Source organism: Saccoglossus kowalevskii, chromosome 7 (genome assembly GCF_978046115.1).
Source record: "Saccoglossus kowalevskii chromosome 7, keSacKowa6.1, whole genome shotgun sequence".
NCBI lineage: Eukaryota > Metazoa > Hemichordata > Enteropneusta > Harrimaniidae > Saccoglossus > Saccoglossus kowalevskii.
This window is the reverse complement of record NC_140647.1, coordinates 21,803,396-21,820,079: the sequence shown is the minus strand read 5'-3', so window position 1 is coordinate 21,820,079 and position 16,684 is coordinate 21,803,396. Positions and strand designations below refer to the sequence as shown.

At 36.6% G+C, this 16,684-nt stretch overlaps 1 protein-coding gene across 1 annotated transcript in view; it reads left to right on the top strand.

The window, feature by feature from the left end:
- The window catches only part of LOC100373436 (midasin), a 90,592-nt gene that overhangs the window by 53,667 nt on the left and 20,241 nt on the right, over nt 1-16,684 (top strand). The window contains exons 60-68 of the mRNA XM_085501857.1: nt 573-920; nt 1,393-1,592; nt 2,331-2,589; nt 3,671-3,950; nt 7,013-7,266; nt 13,727-13,822; nt 14,300-14,394; nt 15,010-15,136; nt 15,191-15,332. Coding sequence (XP_085357983.1) covers nt 573-920; nt 1,393-1,592; nt 2,331-2,589; nt 3,671-3,950; nt 7,013-7,266; nt 13,727-13,822; nt 14,300-14,394; nt 15,010-15,136; nt 15,191-15,332 — 1,801 coding nt within the window. The remainder of the gene's footprint in view (nt 1-572; nt 921-1,392; nt 1,593-2,330; nt 2,590-3,670; nt 3,951-7,012; nt 7,267-13,726; nt 13,823-14,299; nt 14,395-15,009; nt 15,137-15,190; nt 15,333-16,684) is intronic.

The window sequence follows — 16,684 nt, the reverse complement described above, 5'->3', positions numbered from 1 at the left end:
ACCTCCACTGTCGACTTTGTCGACATAGCGGAGCAGTTCATATTACTGATTGTCGTCGTCAACTTTACAATTTCAACTTCTTCTTCGAAACCGCGAGTCAGAATGTTCTCAGATTTGTTCATGTCAATCTCAAATTTTCGATTTTTGGTGAATATTTTTGTCATTTTTGGTAAAAAGTGATATTTTCAAATTCTTGTTGAAAACAGCAAGTCACATTGCTTTGATATTGTACATATTGTTCATTTTCTAATGATATCTTCAGTTCTTTAATTGAAATGTGCATTGCTAACAGTAGAGCTATCTCAGCTGACATGCTGCTTGTTTAAGGAATATCAGTATTTCACAAGGGAAGACTTAACATCTGGAAATGCTCAATGACTATATTTTGTGCGATTTCCTTTGAAGAAAATATTTAATATTTTGTATCCTTTTTATGAAGTCTTTCTGATGTGTTAATAAGCTATTGCAAAGGGTAAACTAATACATTTGTACTTATTCATTGTTAGTTGTTCTTTGGAGACCAACAGACCGCCTTGTAGCATTTTTCATCTGATTTTCTCCACTTTTCACAGTTTGAGGTTTTACTTCAAGATGTGCAACATTTCACATCGAGCATTGGCTCGGCCAACTCGGTACGCACGCTTCTACAAAAACTTTGCAGGGCAATCAATAGCCGCAAACTTGGTAGAGGAAAACACTCCATCATCGACGCTATTCTCAACGAGGAGAGATCCTGGCAGAGTTCAGTGCATCAGTTTATGAAGCGACTACAGGATGATTACCCTTTATATCGGGACCTTATTCTCCCGTTTCTGTCAGGCGTGTCCCAATTATCACATGGTATGAGACTAGTAGCACATGCAGTGTACTGTAAAGAACGCATGACGATGATCGAGAAATCTGTATCAGACACAGGAAAGGTAAGCCTGTCATTTCATTTGGTAACGGCATGTAAGGGACTTTTGATTTCTAGTGGGTGGACATAACTCTTCATTATCTATTTCAGACTATTTCCAAATTATATTCAACATAATTTTATTAAACTATCTTGGTATTCAATATATTCTTCACATACATTTATTAAAAAACATAATCGATTGAATACAGATTGACTCAGTGGTCCATAGTTATACTAGCCCAAGCTCAATAAATGCCTATTGATAATGTTGGTTGAATTAAAAAATGGCCGCCACTAAGTTACCAACTGGGGTCAAAAAACTCCAGTTACTTTGACAAGCTGGTATGTACTTCAAAATTCATTAAAAACAAAAAAACTCCGGCGACGTTCATGCTAATTCAAAGTTTATTGGCCGAAGCACAATTTCTCTCATACCAAAAAAAGTAAATGTAATTTTTGTCTATATACATTAACACTGATCTGTTTCACCTTAGATTCATGATACACAGGATTTATTGGTTACACTAAGTAGATTTCCATTTGTCACAGTCACATTGCCACAGAGTATACACATAGCTGAAGCACTGTGTGAAGAGAACACTATGCAATTAGTGGAAAATATACAACATATCAGACAGTTTGCTGGTGATGGTGGTGGTGTGCTACAACTTCCCCTATATCATTACAAGGCCAAGTAAGTTTACTGCACATTGTGTACTGAAGTGTGTAATTGAAGCTACATTGCAATCTGGGATGTGTGTTTTTTTCAAAATGGGTGATATATATAAATTGGCTTCGTTTTGTTTCATTACACTGAGTGGTAGTGATGATAGGGAGTAAATTATTCAGATTCCATGAATGGAATAACAAAAATAGCATACTTTTAATAAATGCATTGTGATGTTAACTGTATAATTTTGTGATTTAACCTTTGAAGTGCCATGATTCTTTCCACCACAATTTAGTTGCCACTTTTTGCCTCTTTTTGTGTATTTTTCTTCAATTTCCATGTTAATTTTTGACAAAATACTTTATTTTTTCTTGGATTTAATTTTCATTATTTTATTTAAAGGAATGATTAAATGAAAATCAAATCCAGCGAATATACCTTTTTTCCTGTATTTTACATTCAACTTGTCAAAAATTAGTGAAAATAAATTCCATACAAAATACCTAAAGTCTTTTCAGCGAAAATTAATTCCAGCTAAAATAAAGTATTTTACAGTAGTCCTATTTTTACAATGTCTACTCTACTGATTTTGATCAACATTTTTGCAAAAAAAAATTAAAAATTATTATTCTAATATTGTGAATAGTGATAACAGTTGACTTTAGTGCTTTCTTTAATAATTGTTTTTCAATGTTTTTATCAGCTTATTTCAACTTAAATGAAAGGTCTGACAATTGTAAATGCATCTCGTTTTTTTCTTAGATTGTTGAAAATTGCAGTGCTGCATACAAAGAACCATGCAATACTAAAAGGACGTTTAGATAAACAGACATTGGAACTACTGACACAGTTGCTAGGGACACTGGTGGAGTCATGGAAACAAACTGAAGAGTTGGCAAGATTGAAAGAAGAGGAAGATGCTCAGTTATTTAAATACAAGAGTAAACTCCATGGTGATGGATTAACTGAAGAAGAACGAGAAGAGAAAGAATTCAAGAAAAGTTATCCTACATTCCATAAGGTAAGATGGAGACTGAAAGTTAAAATTGTCACTTTATCTATCCAGTAGCAACATTTGTTGACGAGTATTTATTCTGTATCCCATATACAAGTAAAAAATGGTGTTTATGCATTGATTTTCATTCTCTACGAAAGATTTTAGCATTGCCATCAAAATCAAACCAATGGTTTACTGCCCAGTATTCTCTAGGAGCTACATTTACCTTATTCTCTGAGGACAATCTAGAGCTCTATCAAGTTCATTTACAAGTTTTTTAATGAGGTCACCCTGAAAACTACATTTGTTCTGTCAGTATACAAACAAGTTCAACTGGTAAATTTATTATACCAGCAGCATTTGTGTTTATTTTTTAAACACAAGACCATTGCAAACACGATAAGTGTATACATCAGAACCACAAACTCTTGTGTTGAAAATGGATGTATTGTTTATAGAAAAGGAACTTGGGGAACTGAACATTACCACCACACCCATGTCAATTGTTTTGCTGTACCGAATGATGCTTTACTTTTTTTCCGAAAAATAATGAAAGCATTTTAAAAGTTCTACCAGCAGTGGCAGAATCATCTCACATGGTTATAATCACAACGGTATCAAACATACTACAAAATTCTTGACATTAAACTGCAACTTTCAGTGCGAGACTACCAGATACCAAGCAGGCAACATCACCATTACTGTCAATGACAACTACAGCAATGGCAGCATTGCTGCGCAGAAACCTATATATTATGGCAGTGTATGCAGCTGTTGTTAGTGAGAACATTGCCTTGGGAAAGACAGACCGTTGTGCAACGATGAAGAAAGAAGACTACGATACATGTGATTCAATGCTTATCCTGAAGATGGTGAACATGCTATCTGGCAACAGCAAACTGGCAAACTCAAATCTGATCTTTGAGCATTTGGAATTTCTAAATTTCTCTGAATAACTCCGGGGATACTGGGCTGACAACCACTGCTTTGATTTTGAACACCTCCCTATTAGGACTTGCCGTCACAGCAATCTGAAATGTATTTGTAAGTAGAGTAATAGACCTTGTTTGATGCATTTCAACATCCTCATTTGTATCTTGCTCAGGATTTTGAAGATTTAACTGAACCACCATCCCTGGAAGCCAAGGAGTCAGATGAGGAGAAAGATGATGGCATTGCAGATACCATGGTAACTGAGAAATTAGATATTGACGATATAATGGATATTTGTAAACTACATCAAATGGTGTACTGTGGGCTTACAAGGACTGTATGGTTTCAGTCACGTGATAGTGTTGTCCAAGACATGATTGGCTACCAGGAACCATTTCTGGTTGGATATAAAATCGCTGCCCAGTTGATGAATAATACTCGCACAGTGACAGGTAAGAAGTACAATAAAACGTATATGAGCTTCGTATGTGTCTTCTTCAGTTCTTAGAAACAAATCTGACAAGTTTGTATTCAAATACTGGTGGCCATTATTTAAATGGCGGTTTGATATGGAACCCATAGTTACGTATACAACTTGTGTAAAATAAATTGTTTGTTTACATAAAATTTGAACACGTGCTGACCACTGCCCTTAAGGATGCTGTGTAGGTTTTTTTGCTTTGAAACCCAAAATTCTACTTTTTTGTATTTTTCAATGCTTGACTACAAGGAGCAAACACTCAGTAGGAAAAAAAGTGATTTGGATGTTTTTATAGGGTGTAAAAATCAATTTTTGTTAATTAAAAACAAAAGCACATGTCATTGTTTTGAAAGCTATGTTTTAATTAATCAGCCAAAGACATAATAGACAGATAATTTGCATAATAGTCACCACCCATAGCAAATATAAACAGTCTCTTGCATTCAGTACAAGCTCAGACTAGTAATACAAGTATTAATTTCGTTGAATTTCTCGCTCTTCAAACAGTCGATTATGAAACCGTCTTGGGGTCGACTATGACAATGACGAAAGAAAACGAATCCAAAGAAATTTGGAGAAGAACGTTGACAGTATGTAAAGCGATTATTATTAAAATTTAATCATGAAAGGTACTAACGTTAGTACCTTCCACGATTTTATCGACTAGACCATGGAGGTATAAACAGAATGTAGAAAATTTGAGCACATGGCAGACTTAGTTTTCGTGACCAAATTACGTGTCATGGACTCCGACCACAATGAGTCGGAAGTGAAACACGTGGCCACACCACCGTCCCTCAACACGTGGCCACACGTAAAGCCTGAGACAAGCAGCTGTAAAAGAAAACGTACGCGTCTGTGTGTGTGAGCATCCTTGTTTTACCTGTTTTATTTTTCTTAATCTTCACATTCTCAATAAATAACTTGACGGATTCAATTAAGTTAGATTTGTTGTACATGATATAGAAAGTGAACTGAATGTAAGATACCGGGAGTGGTCCCCGCCAGCGGTTGTTCCGGTACTATGCATTACGCGTTGAAGATGGAAGAAGAATCTTCTTACTAATTTTGTCACAACAGTTTTGGGAACTAAAAAACGGAAAACTCGATTTATGGCGAACAGGTTATTTCACAAATCTACAAAATAATAACGCAAAAGCAAACAAACTGAAAATTCACCGCCCGGTCGACAGACAATTTTAAACCCAAGCGATCGCAACTCCCGATTCAGTTCAGTACTCGCTGTGACTTCTCTCACCCCCATTGCCATTCAAATCAGATAATACAGATCTTCGTCGAGACATCTCGCGTTGTAAAAACAAAACTTGGAAAGAAAACTACATGTAGTTGACTCTGGTGGTGTGTTCAGCCACGGTTACTGGTTCAGCAGCGGAGCAAGAGAATGACCTTCCATAGAGGGCAATGTATGGTAATGAGTCTTCCAGAAAAGGAGTGTCTCCTCCCACAACTTAATAATGAATATGTAAATCATGACGTCATTTTGGCGCGACTTTGTCACGCCGTGAAACAGTGTTTCCTATTGGATTCGGAAGCATAATTTCGTACTTTATAACCAATTGCAACCACGCATATCCACAACATCTGCGTGATTATGACAGACAGATACCATGACTAGTCGTTATGAGTTTGTTTTGATCCAAGGGACAAACGGATTTTGAGTTAGCCGACGATACGTTGCTGCTAAGTTGTTTTTGCCGTTTTCTCGGTTAAACAAAACAGCGATTCACGGCAACTGCAGGCTTTTGATCTCGAGTTCTAGTGGACGAATTATACTAATTTTTCGCACAGACACTCTTCAATATGTTGCCTCTCAAGCGGCGCTGGGATTTTTCTATTTTCCTATTTGTTTCGAAATTACGTTCTAATTTCTGAATACCGAAGAGAACAAGATCGCATTGTTTTTTCAAGATAGCTAAATTATTATTTCTTCTCCAACTATCATGTAGATATATATCTCAATCAACGCAGAATGGTGGTGAGCGTCGTCTGAAAAACTGTTTTGTTGCCAATGTTCCACTAAATTCGTTTATTCATTGGTTCAATAATTCTTTTACCGAAAATGGCTTCTGTGTTTACACAGAGATCACGTGACTTTACACGTCCATACACACACTATCTTGTCGATTTCACATTCAGTGTGAAATAAGCTTTCCATCAATATATAGCTTTGTATGGTTCAGTAAATATTTTATATGGAAACACCCGTTTAGAAAATCAATACCAAAAACCTATACAGCATCCTTAATTGTATTATTTAGTTTTATCTGCTTATTGGTTTCATCGGTTCTAGTTCGGCTATAAAAATAACTATTAAGGTGTTTGTATTGAACGACGATGAGGTTGATGTTTACGCATATTGCCTGCGTACATATTTTTCTCGTGATTTCGCAAAATACCACCACAGTTGTCCATCACTTTCTAATTTGTGATTATGCTGATCCATTTGTTAGAATTAAGTGACCTTATTATACATCTGTCGCCGTAACGCCATAAGTCACAGTGTGCCGTAATTTTGCGGTATTTTACAGGGCATTTTCATCCTACCATATTAGGAAATGCGAATTCCAAATGTTGAATGATTATGCGCGTAAGTGTCCTCTAATACTAAAAACAAACATGGCTGCCACCAGGGATTGACCAGACTCCATACAAAGAAGTTCACTGATTCTGTTCTAAACTTTTTGGATTTTGGCATTCCCATGATGTATCCTTGGTAGGAAAAGATGTATAATAATAAGGTTATTACAAAGATACCTCAAAGTATGCACTCAGACAGTACACTGTCGCTGCACGTTGTTCGATACTGCCGCTGTACTGTCTTCGTGCATACTTTGAGGTATCTTCGTAATAACCTTATATTATGCATATTCAATATGTGATAATGAAGTAACTTGATTAAATCAAAGTTATTCATACTTTATCACTTTATCTACATGGTATGACCACATAAATGTATTTTTCCTAAAAAATATGTGCACAATTCTGATATGCCGTGAATCATTGTCATTACAGACCATCTTCTAGACAAGGAATTAGTCGGATCGCATTTACTGATGACACATATACTGAAGAACACAATCAGTAACAGTGGACATCATAAATCTGAGGTGGAATCTACCTCTAATATACTATTCAACAAGCCATTTGATATCTACCATGATCCATGTGTTGAGGAAAGTGTCCAGTGTAGACAAGTTTTAGAGAAGATTGTTGTCAGGGTCAATGAACTATTGGCTGAATGGCCTGATCATCCCACACTGAAACAGGTAAAAATATACTGCACTTCGATGATTGATACAAGACTGATAGTTTAACTATGCTTAGAATCTACAATTTATTTCAATTGAGCTGTGACACAGCCAAGTTATTGTTTTCAATGTATCATTTATGGCATGTGTCCGCTAGACTAGGTTCATTACAAGACGTTGCATGTTTCACCTAGAAAACTACATTATCAATACTATTAAATCTGACAGCAAGGTGGGATTAATTTTGTCAATCAGATTATAATACTAGTCAAGAGATTGTCATGCTCTCAATAGCTGTTATCGTTTTAGAGCCATAGTCTGAAATTCTGTTAATTCGATTCAACATTAGGCTAGACTTTTTTTTTTTTTATTTAAAACATTTTTTATTGAGTCAATTTACATATTAAGCACTTTACGTAGTTACATGTATGTGTACCAAAAAAAATTACATTGCACAACAAAGTACAAAGTCTTCACAAAAATATTACAATTTTTTCAGGAATTCATGCTGATATGCTGGGTCGTTGCTACAATTTTCATAAATTTTCCCCATTTTTTTAAATGTTTTCCCAATTTACCTTTTCTGTTTGCAATCAAGTACTCAGTTTTCTGTACCCTCTGCACGAAGTCTTTAAATTCCTCAAATTTTGGTTTGTTACCCCGACATCTGCAAATATAAATAAACCTCCTGGCTACCAAAAGCAAAAAGTTTAACAGGAGGGGGAGAAGACTATCACCAAACAAGAAGCATTCTGGGTCGTTCACCTGAGGGAAACTCAGTTTTGTCCCCCATATCTCAAAGAATGTATCCCAAAATAATTTTACTACTGGACATTCATAGAAAAGATGAAGCAGATTTTCATCAGGCCCCTTACAGAACGTACAGGCTCCAGATTCAATCTTTGGTGGGGTCATCTTACAAAGAACAGAGTTGGTTACCAGGATATTGTGGCTGATTTTCCATTGAAATTCCCTGAGCTTTGACTCTATTGTAAGTCTAAATGGTGCTAAGTAAATACTTTCCCATTCAGTAATATTGGAGTTTAATGTTTTAACATGATAAATTTCAGATCTTGGCGAAATAAAATATTGCTTTATCACTTCAGGGGTCACCAACTTAGTTTTACATTGTTTCAAATGAATTTGAACGCCCACAAATCTGATACCCAACATATCATCCTCAGGGTTAGCAAATTTGTTTATATCTACTTCCCTTTTCCATTCTCGTGGTAGTGCGGCCACAATTCCAAACCAATCCAAAAATCTCTTGCGAGGTATTCCCCTTTTTTCCACTTCACCCCACTGAAGAAGTTGGCCCTTATTATCAAAAAGATTTCCAACATAGTGGAAACCAGCCTCACTGAAATCTCCCAAAAATATACTTCTGCCTCCTTGTAAAATATGTTTGTTGTTCCAAATACTTTGATTTAGGGGATGCTTTTCACCATCTGGCGGAGCCGTGACTGCTAGCCACGACTCTAACATACTACGAAAGAAACCCCTCACAGTAATGGGAAGAACATTAATATTAAAATTACTCTTTAAAAGAGTTTCTATTCCCCCAACTCGAGACAGTTTCTTCTGCAAAATCCATTTCCAAGGGTGGACTATATCATTGTCAAACAGACGACGTAGCCAATCTATTCGTTGAGCCTTCACTATTGCAAAAATATCTGGTACTTTTAGGCCACCTACACAAATGTCCCCTATCATTGTTTTCCTGGCCACCTTATCTTTCCCTTTCCAAAGAAATGCAAATAGCATTTTGTTTATTTCTTTCAGGTATCTATTAGGGCAATCTGAGAGACTAAGAACATGCTGAACTCTTGAAATACCCATAGCTTTAATAATTTGGATTCTGCCAAGCAGTGTTAGGTCTCTCATTTTCCAGAAGTGTAAAGATACTTTTAGTTTCTCTATGGGGATTGTGACATTTCTATCCGTTGCCATTTTTCTGTCATTTGAAAAGTAAACACCAACAATTTGAATCATATTTGGCCATTTTACCGCAAGGGGTTTCTCTTTACATTTGCTTTTGTTTCCAATCCACATTGCTTCACACTTATCCTGGTTAATTGCTAACCCAGATATTTTTTTGAAATTGCCCAATATTTCAAACAGTTTTCTACATGAGGGGAGGTCACTAAGGAAGCATGTCAGATCGTCTGCAAACGCTGCACTTTTAAAAGAACCAAAACCCGGAACCACAACCCCTTCAATATCCTGATTGGACCGCAGTGAGCACAGAAATATCTCCAACCCCAAAATGAACAAAAGGGGAGAAATTGGATCCCCCTGCCTAACTCCTCGCCCCAGAGAGAAATATCCTGTACTGGTGCTTTTGTTCATAACACAACTGGAGATGTCAGAGTAAAATACTTTTATCCATTTTATAAAACTTGGGCCAAAATTATAAGTCTCCAATGCTCTAAAGAGGAAAGGCCACTCCACAGTATCAAAAGCTTTTTCAAAGTCTACTGTTAGTAACAAACCAGGGATGTCCTCCTCGTCCATGTACTCCATTACACAGTCAACCAATCTCACAACATCTCCTATAAATCTATTTTTGACAAAAGCCGATTGGGTTATATGTATTAACTGTGGAAGGACTTTTTTCTAATCTTTTAGCTATACATTTTGTACCAATCTTATAATCTGGATTGAGGAGTGATATAGGCCGCCAATTTTGGATCTTGCTATTATCCCTTCCTTTTTTCTCCAGCAATATTATTACAGCTTGTCGTTGAGATGTGGATAGCCTGCCTTTCTCAAAGGACGTATTTAGAGCCTTCACCATAAATTTCTTAACCAATGGCCAAAATTTTTTATAAAAATCTGCTGGCAGACCGTCATTACCTGGAGTTTTATTTGGTACAAAAGTTTTAATCACCTCCCAGGCTTCTTCGACAGAGATGAGGCCTTCACAAATGTTTGCCTGATCTTCAGTGAGTTTTGGAATGTCTGGATTATCAAAAAAGTAAGCATTTTCCTTCCTCACCCTTTCATTTTGGTCAAGTTTAGAGGCATACAAATTTTCATAATACATTTTAATTTCATTATTTATTTCCTTCTGGGACCTCACCTCTAACCCATTTGCTCTAGTAAGTTTGTTTATTTGAGATCTCCTAGCGTTCATTTTTTCTAATTGCAAAAAATACTTAGTATTTTTCTCACCTAACTTCATGCCAGTTGGCCCTCGCTCTAACAATCTGCCCCTCTGCTATTTCGTCGTATTCCTGTTGTAATGATTGTTTTATTTGACTAAATTCATGTAATACTTCAGCAGAAGGGTTTAGGCAAATTTGATCATCTAGAATTTTTAATTTTCGCTCCAGATTTTCTATTTTTACTGTTTGTTTTTTCTTTACTAAAAGTTATTGAGGTTTTCTTAATACAATATTTAAGCCAGTCCCATACCATACGCGGGTCCTCAATATCCTCGCCTTCTTTTAGCCAACTAGGGAACTGGGTTTCAATAAGCTCAATATAATCAGTGTCTCTCAATAAGCTAGTATTCAATTTCCAATATGAGGGACCACGTACAGTTTCGTCATATTTCAAGCTAATGACGACCGCCGAATGATCAGACAGCACACAGGGAACAATTTCTGTTTGAACTACATCACTAATAAGTGACTGGCTTACCAGAAAATAGTCTAGTCTACTTTGGATCAATACAGGATTAAAGCGTTTCCATGTAAAGCTACTTTTCTCCGGATTTACAATTCTCCATACATCTACCAGATCAACCGCCTCCAAAAAGCCATGAAACATTTCCGAAACACGAACCCATTTCTGGGGGTTACCACCTTTCCTATCTTTAACCATGTCCAATACAATGTTGTGATCGCCCCCCCACACAATTTGGATATCTGGGTCTGACATGCTCCCCCTGATCTCACTGAGTAAATTCTTCAGAAAATTTATGTACAGTTTTTCTTCATTTGGGGCATATGAATTAACCAAAAGAAAATGTTTCCCATATAGCATAACATCATGAATTAAATACCTGCCGCCTGGGTCACATATTGTATTTAGAACCTCATAGTCGATGTTTCGAAAGATAGTCAACACCCCCTTACTGTTGGAAACACCATGGCTAAAAAACATCTTTCCCCTACACTGCTTACTCCAAAATTTAACCACATCTGTACTGCTATGCGTTTCTTGCAAAAAAGCAATACTAGGGCCTTGATTATTAACCCACCTAAACACATTTTTCCTTTTCTTGCAACGACCCAAGCCCCTCACATTTAATGACAAAATTTTAAGTTCAGAAAACATGGCAGTTGAATTGTAACATACTCCCTGGTACACCACTTATAATAAAATTTGACTCTTTTCTCATAAAAATCCAACAAAAAACAAAACAAAGGAATCTGCCCCCCAGGCCAAAAACTTGCCTGTAAAAGGTGGGCCACAAAAACTCCCAAATTTCCCCATATCGGATGCATCCACATCTGAATAAAGCCAATGGATTGTTGCATCATGAAAAAACACCCGCCCCGCGAGCTCCCAAACAACTTTAAAAGAAACAAACGCTTTTCACAAACAAAAACAAAACAAAAACAACAACACTCAAACCGCATAACTTTACAAGTTCAGGTTAACATTAATCAAAAATAACATTACTGTTCAAAAGTTCAAAACTCACCATTCACCAACCATATTTCCGTTCAACAGTTCAAAATAACAGTACAGAAACAAAAGTTCGTACGAAAGTTTCCTACTGCCCCGTACACCACGACAAGCGAGAATAGCCTACCGCGTTCATTAAATCATCCAAATCTGGGACACTGCCTGTCAGCCGAAATATCTTCAGTCCTTAAATAATTTCCCATCAATGAAAAGTCTACCGTTGGCAAAACGTGGACGTTTACCTTGTTCAAACGCTTTCTGCATGACTGGACGCAGCTCACATTTCCTTTTGTAATCAGCTTGCGTATAATCTTCAGTTGCAAATATTTCACCTTGCTTTAATAAACTTTTGGCTTTTCGTAGAACAGCGATGCGGTCCGTTCTCCTCATGAATTTAACGATTATATGAGGTGCAGGCCTCGCACCGCTCCGGCGACCATTTATCCCAACTCGATGTGCATTTTCAATCATGGCGGCTGCGCTCTCGAACCCCAACTTCTCCTTTAATAAATCCGCAATTATTTCCATGCAGTTCTCGCCCTGCTGTATCTGGAATCCACCAAACCTAAGGTTGAAAGCTCTTGAGTATCTAGCAAGCCGAAGCGCCTCTTCCTCATTTTCCCTGGTCTTGGCTTCCAACTCCTTGATCTTTCTATCGAATTCACCGAGTCTGCCTTCTACCGCCTCATGGCTATTGCGCAATGTGGTCATTTCATCTGATGACGCAGTTAACGCTCTCTCGAAATCCGCCTGCTTCCTCTCCATATTCTCAAATCTTTCAGTTATAGCGTGTTGTTCCTCATTAAGCGCGTCCACCTTCTTCTCAATTCTGCTAAGAGCGTTTTTTATATACGATTGGAAGTCCGGATCGACCTCATCATGCATATTGGGAGATTCACCATCGCTTTCACCTTGCTCTCGTGTTCCGATTTTTCCCGAAACTTGGTCACGTGATGTTTGGGTCGCAAAACCCTGTAAGACATTTTGTTGTTTCGTTTTGGAAACCTTGCTTTTCACGGTCTTCGGCGGCATAATTTCAACAAAAACTCACTTCCATCCGGCGACCAGAACTTTACATCCCAGATAAAGTGATTCGCTTAATTGTCCTGTACTTATTACCTGTAAAACTTCACCGGAGCCCACGGAGCAGGCCAGTCAAAGATCTTGCTTACATGCCAGTAACCTTTGACCCATCTAGGCTAGACTTTATTATCCCTTGTTTCGCGAACCCGCCCAATGAACAGGAGCCGAAAATGAAATAAAAATAAAATTTTATTTCAGCATAATTTCTCGCGCCTGCCGACTTGTAAGTGCAAAAAATTGCTAAAAAGACTTATTTTTATCTTCATTTTTTTTTCTGCGCGCTGCATAACAAACCCAAGTTGCATTTTCGTGGGAGTATCATGATCAAAGTACCGAAGTCTCGCGCAGATGAGAAACGAGGTTAGACATGGAATAAAATTTTATTTCATTTCTTCTCTCCTATCAATGACCTCACTTAAAAAGAATTAGTTTTATTTATTTTTCGCCCTCCTCAAAAAAATTGCCTTATAAAAACTCTAGAAACCAGGAATAAAAAAAAGTCTGGCCTTATCCTAAAAAAAAATATATCAAAATTGTCAAGATTTTTGGGAAAAATAATAAGGCACTGAAAGGGTTAACACATCCAGTGGAATAATGGATAATATTTACGTGGTCTTGGGTGTGTTAGCATTATTGGCGTCAATGATTTAATTTTGTCGGTGTCTAATGGAAAAACCAGCAATTTGGTATGCATTAAATTTGCAATTGTGCAATATTTCTAACTCGTATCCTAACAAAGTATATTCTCTATTTGTAGCTGATTGAAGTGGTCAACCGTATTATGGCGTTCCCAGTTACCAGTCCATTAATGAAATTCATAACGGGATTAGAAGTGTTACTTCTAAAAGCACAGGTATGGTATAGGTTTTTTTTCCATTAGTCAAAATAAAATGATCAAGAAAATGATGACTAATCAATCTCCATTGCAACTATGTAATATTTCCAGCAATTTTTTGGTCCTCACTGTAAACTAGAAACGGGTAGATATCTAGAGTGGATCATAAGTCGGCCACTCATATTAAAAGTAACTTGCATTTCATGTCCATGTCACTGTGTGTCAGATTGTTAGAGCGAGCCAGATGTCACTTGCACATGTGGCCATAGAAGGTCATTGTCTACCCATGAGCCTTTGCATTGTAGCGTGCTTTGTTATCCTCACTTGCATTAAGCAAAAAAGCAGTTTTCCAAGATCTGTTAACAATATCAGTGTTGCACCCAGATTACATGTATACACATATAATTAATTTTAAAATGTCAAAACGGTGTAAGTGTAGTATTAATATTTGGGAGTTTTTAAAATATAAGATTAATGACATAATTGTTATTACAGGAATGGGAGTCCAATGCATGTAGAGCAGTGTCATTACAAACTCACTGTGAGAATGTCACATATATGATAATACAGTGGAGAAAACTGGAATTAAGGTACAATATGAAACAACTTAAAATTTGTTAGTTTGTTTTCTGATATGATTTTTTGAATCTGCTAGCAATATAGAGTTTGCTTCAGGTTTGCATTTAGTAATGATGAATAATTACATCAGAATCGCTATGATTATATCTGATTACAAAATATTATTCTGAACTAATTGTGAGTACCGGGTATTTCAAATCTGTATTTACATACAGTAATGGGCATAAGACGTGCATAGAACTGTTATTTCACTAACTGTTACATCACTCCGGGATACAACACAAATAATGTATGATCAGTCAACAGCAACAGTCATTTGTCCATTTTATGCTCTCAAACGCTCAAATAGTCACATAACATATACGAACAATTTATACTAGAAATTGTCATGCTTGAGTGTGTATTTCTCACTCATTGGATGTCATCTTAGGTTTGTGAAATCCTGTATTGCTTACACAAAGTACCACCACTAAACAAGAATCCATAATGGGGATTGCTTTGCGAATATCCATATACATCATCTACCACTCTAAGACTCTTCTGATCAGGCAAAAATTATTGTGAGAGAATGTCATTTTCGTGATATTACAATATATTTAATGTTTTGTTTTTTTTACTACTTAAAGTTGTTGGTCCTCGTGTCTTGATATGGTTGAATACCGATATGCACAGAAAGCCTCCAAATGGTGGTATCAGCTGTACCAATTAGTGGAGTACTACCTGCAGCATAAAGATGACGAAGAGAGGACTGAAGTTGAAATTGAAATTGAACTTGTTTCTATGGAAACGAATGAAGTTAGTCAACAGAAATTAACTGGCGTCAATAAATTTGTTACAAATTTGCAACAGTTCATGGAAGGCTCTGGTATTGGAGAATTTTCCACGCGGTTACAAATGCTGCTCTCCTTCCATTGCCAGACTGTACATCGTGAACCAACACCAGAACAAGGTAAAATCTAAAAGAGGCAGGCAATTTAATTTTATAATGAATTATCAAGTTTCGATTTTGTGTTTTAGATCCATGTGAACCTGGTACACAGAATTCATTGTTTCACTGGTTATTCTGTGGATTTAAAAATCCATTGACTATTTTTATAAAATCTGAATCATGAAATTAAATTCCTGTAAAAATTAATTCTTTTACTGTATTTTATAGTTGACGGAATACTTTGCATCATCTGTTTTTTTTATGATATATAATTGTATACAGTGTTCTCCCCAGACTCTAAGCCAAGCATCACGGCTAATTTACAATACATCTAAAATAAAGAAGAGATACATATCTCATATATTTTATATCATTTACATTCATTGTGTTTTATGTGTGCATCATGTCAAATAAAGTTTGAAATAGAACAGGAAAGAAATGGAAATACTTGTAGCCAGTCAGTAAATATATTGTTTATCCGTGGAGGTAACTGGTTCATCATTATTTTGTGTACAAGTACAGTCAGTTTTAGTGCCAATGTTACTGTCAGTTCATACGACTGGAGGGAATTGTTTGTTAAATTTGTAAAATCTGCAAACTTGCGGGTTATCAAAATATGAAGAAATTAATAAATCAATGACATTTTTTTCTACAACGGCATTTCAAAACTAAAGTCAGCGATTTTTCATTGATCTATCTATTATTTGTGTAACGCTACGATCACCGTAACATTGTCAGCTGAGGGCATTGCGTTGAACGGGTATTCACCGCTGCTGTTGCGATCATCAGTCCCTGACTTTTTTGTTTAAAAATACACGAACTTAAAATGTTTGCTTAATTAAAACGATTCATTGATGATTAACTTAGAAATTACATCAAAATCACCAACGAAATGTTGTTTTTAAACATCGCGGAAAAACATGCACTCTGCGCCGCCATCTTTGTTACCTCAATCAAAATCTCCTTTGTAACCCAGCATGCATCGGTTGTGATGTCACTACATGCGTTACGTCGCCTTAGGGTGGCGTTCCTCGATAATGACGCACTATGAATGGGGTATTTCTAGAGGTCAGGGTTTGTTTTTTCCTCGTCCGTCTCGTCTGCAGTTGAATAATTTTTACTTCGATTTATTTACATTTTTTTTTTCCAATGCAACTTAATTTCACTTGTTTTTTTAATTCTTGGTAATTTGTGTCACTGGCGATGAAGTAGTAAAAACGCAATTAACTGCAGTGCAGCAACTCGGGATAGACCATCCCGACGCAATGGGCAAATTATTACTACCCTAGTATTTTGGGTTTGCCAGCTCCGCACCCTTGATAGACTTGGTAACTTCTTGTAGACTTCCGTTTTTATCACTGTTTTTGTAAGGC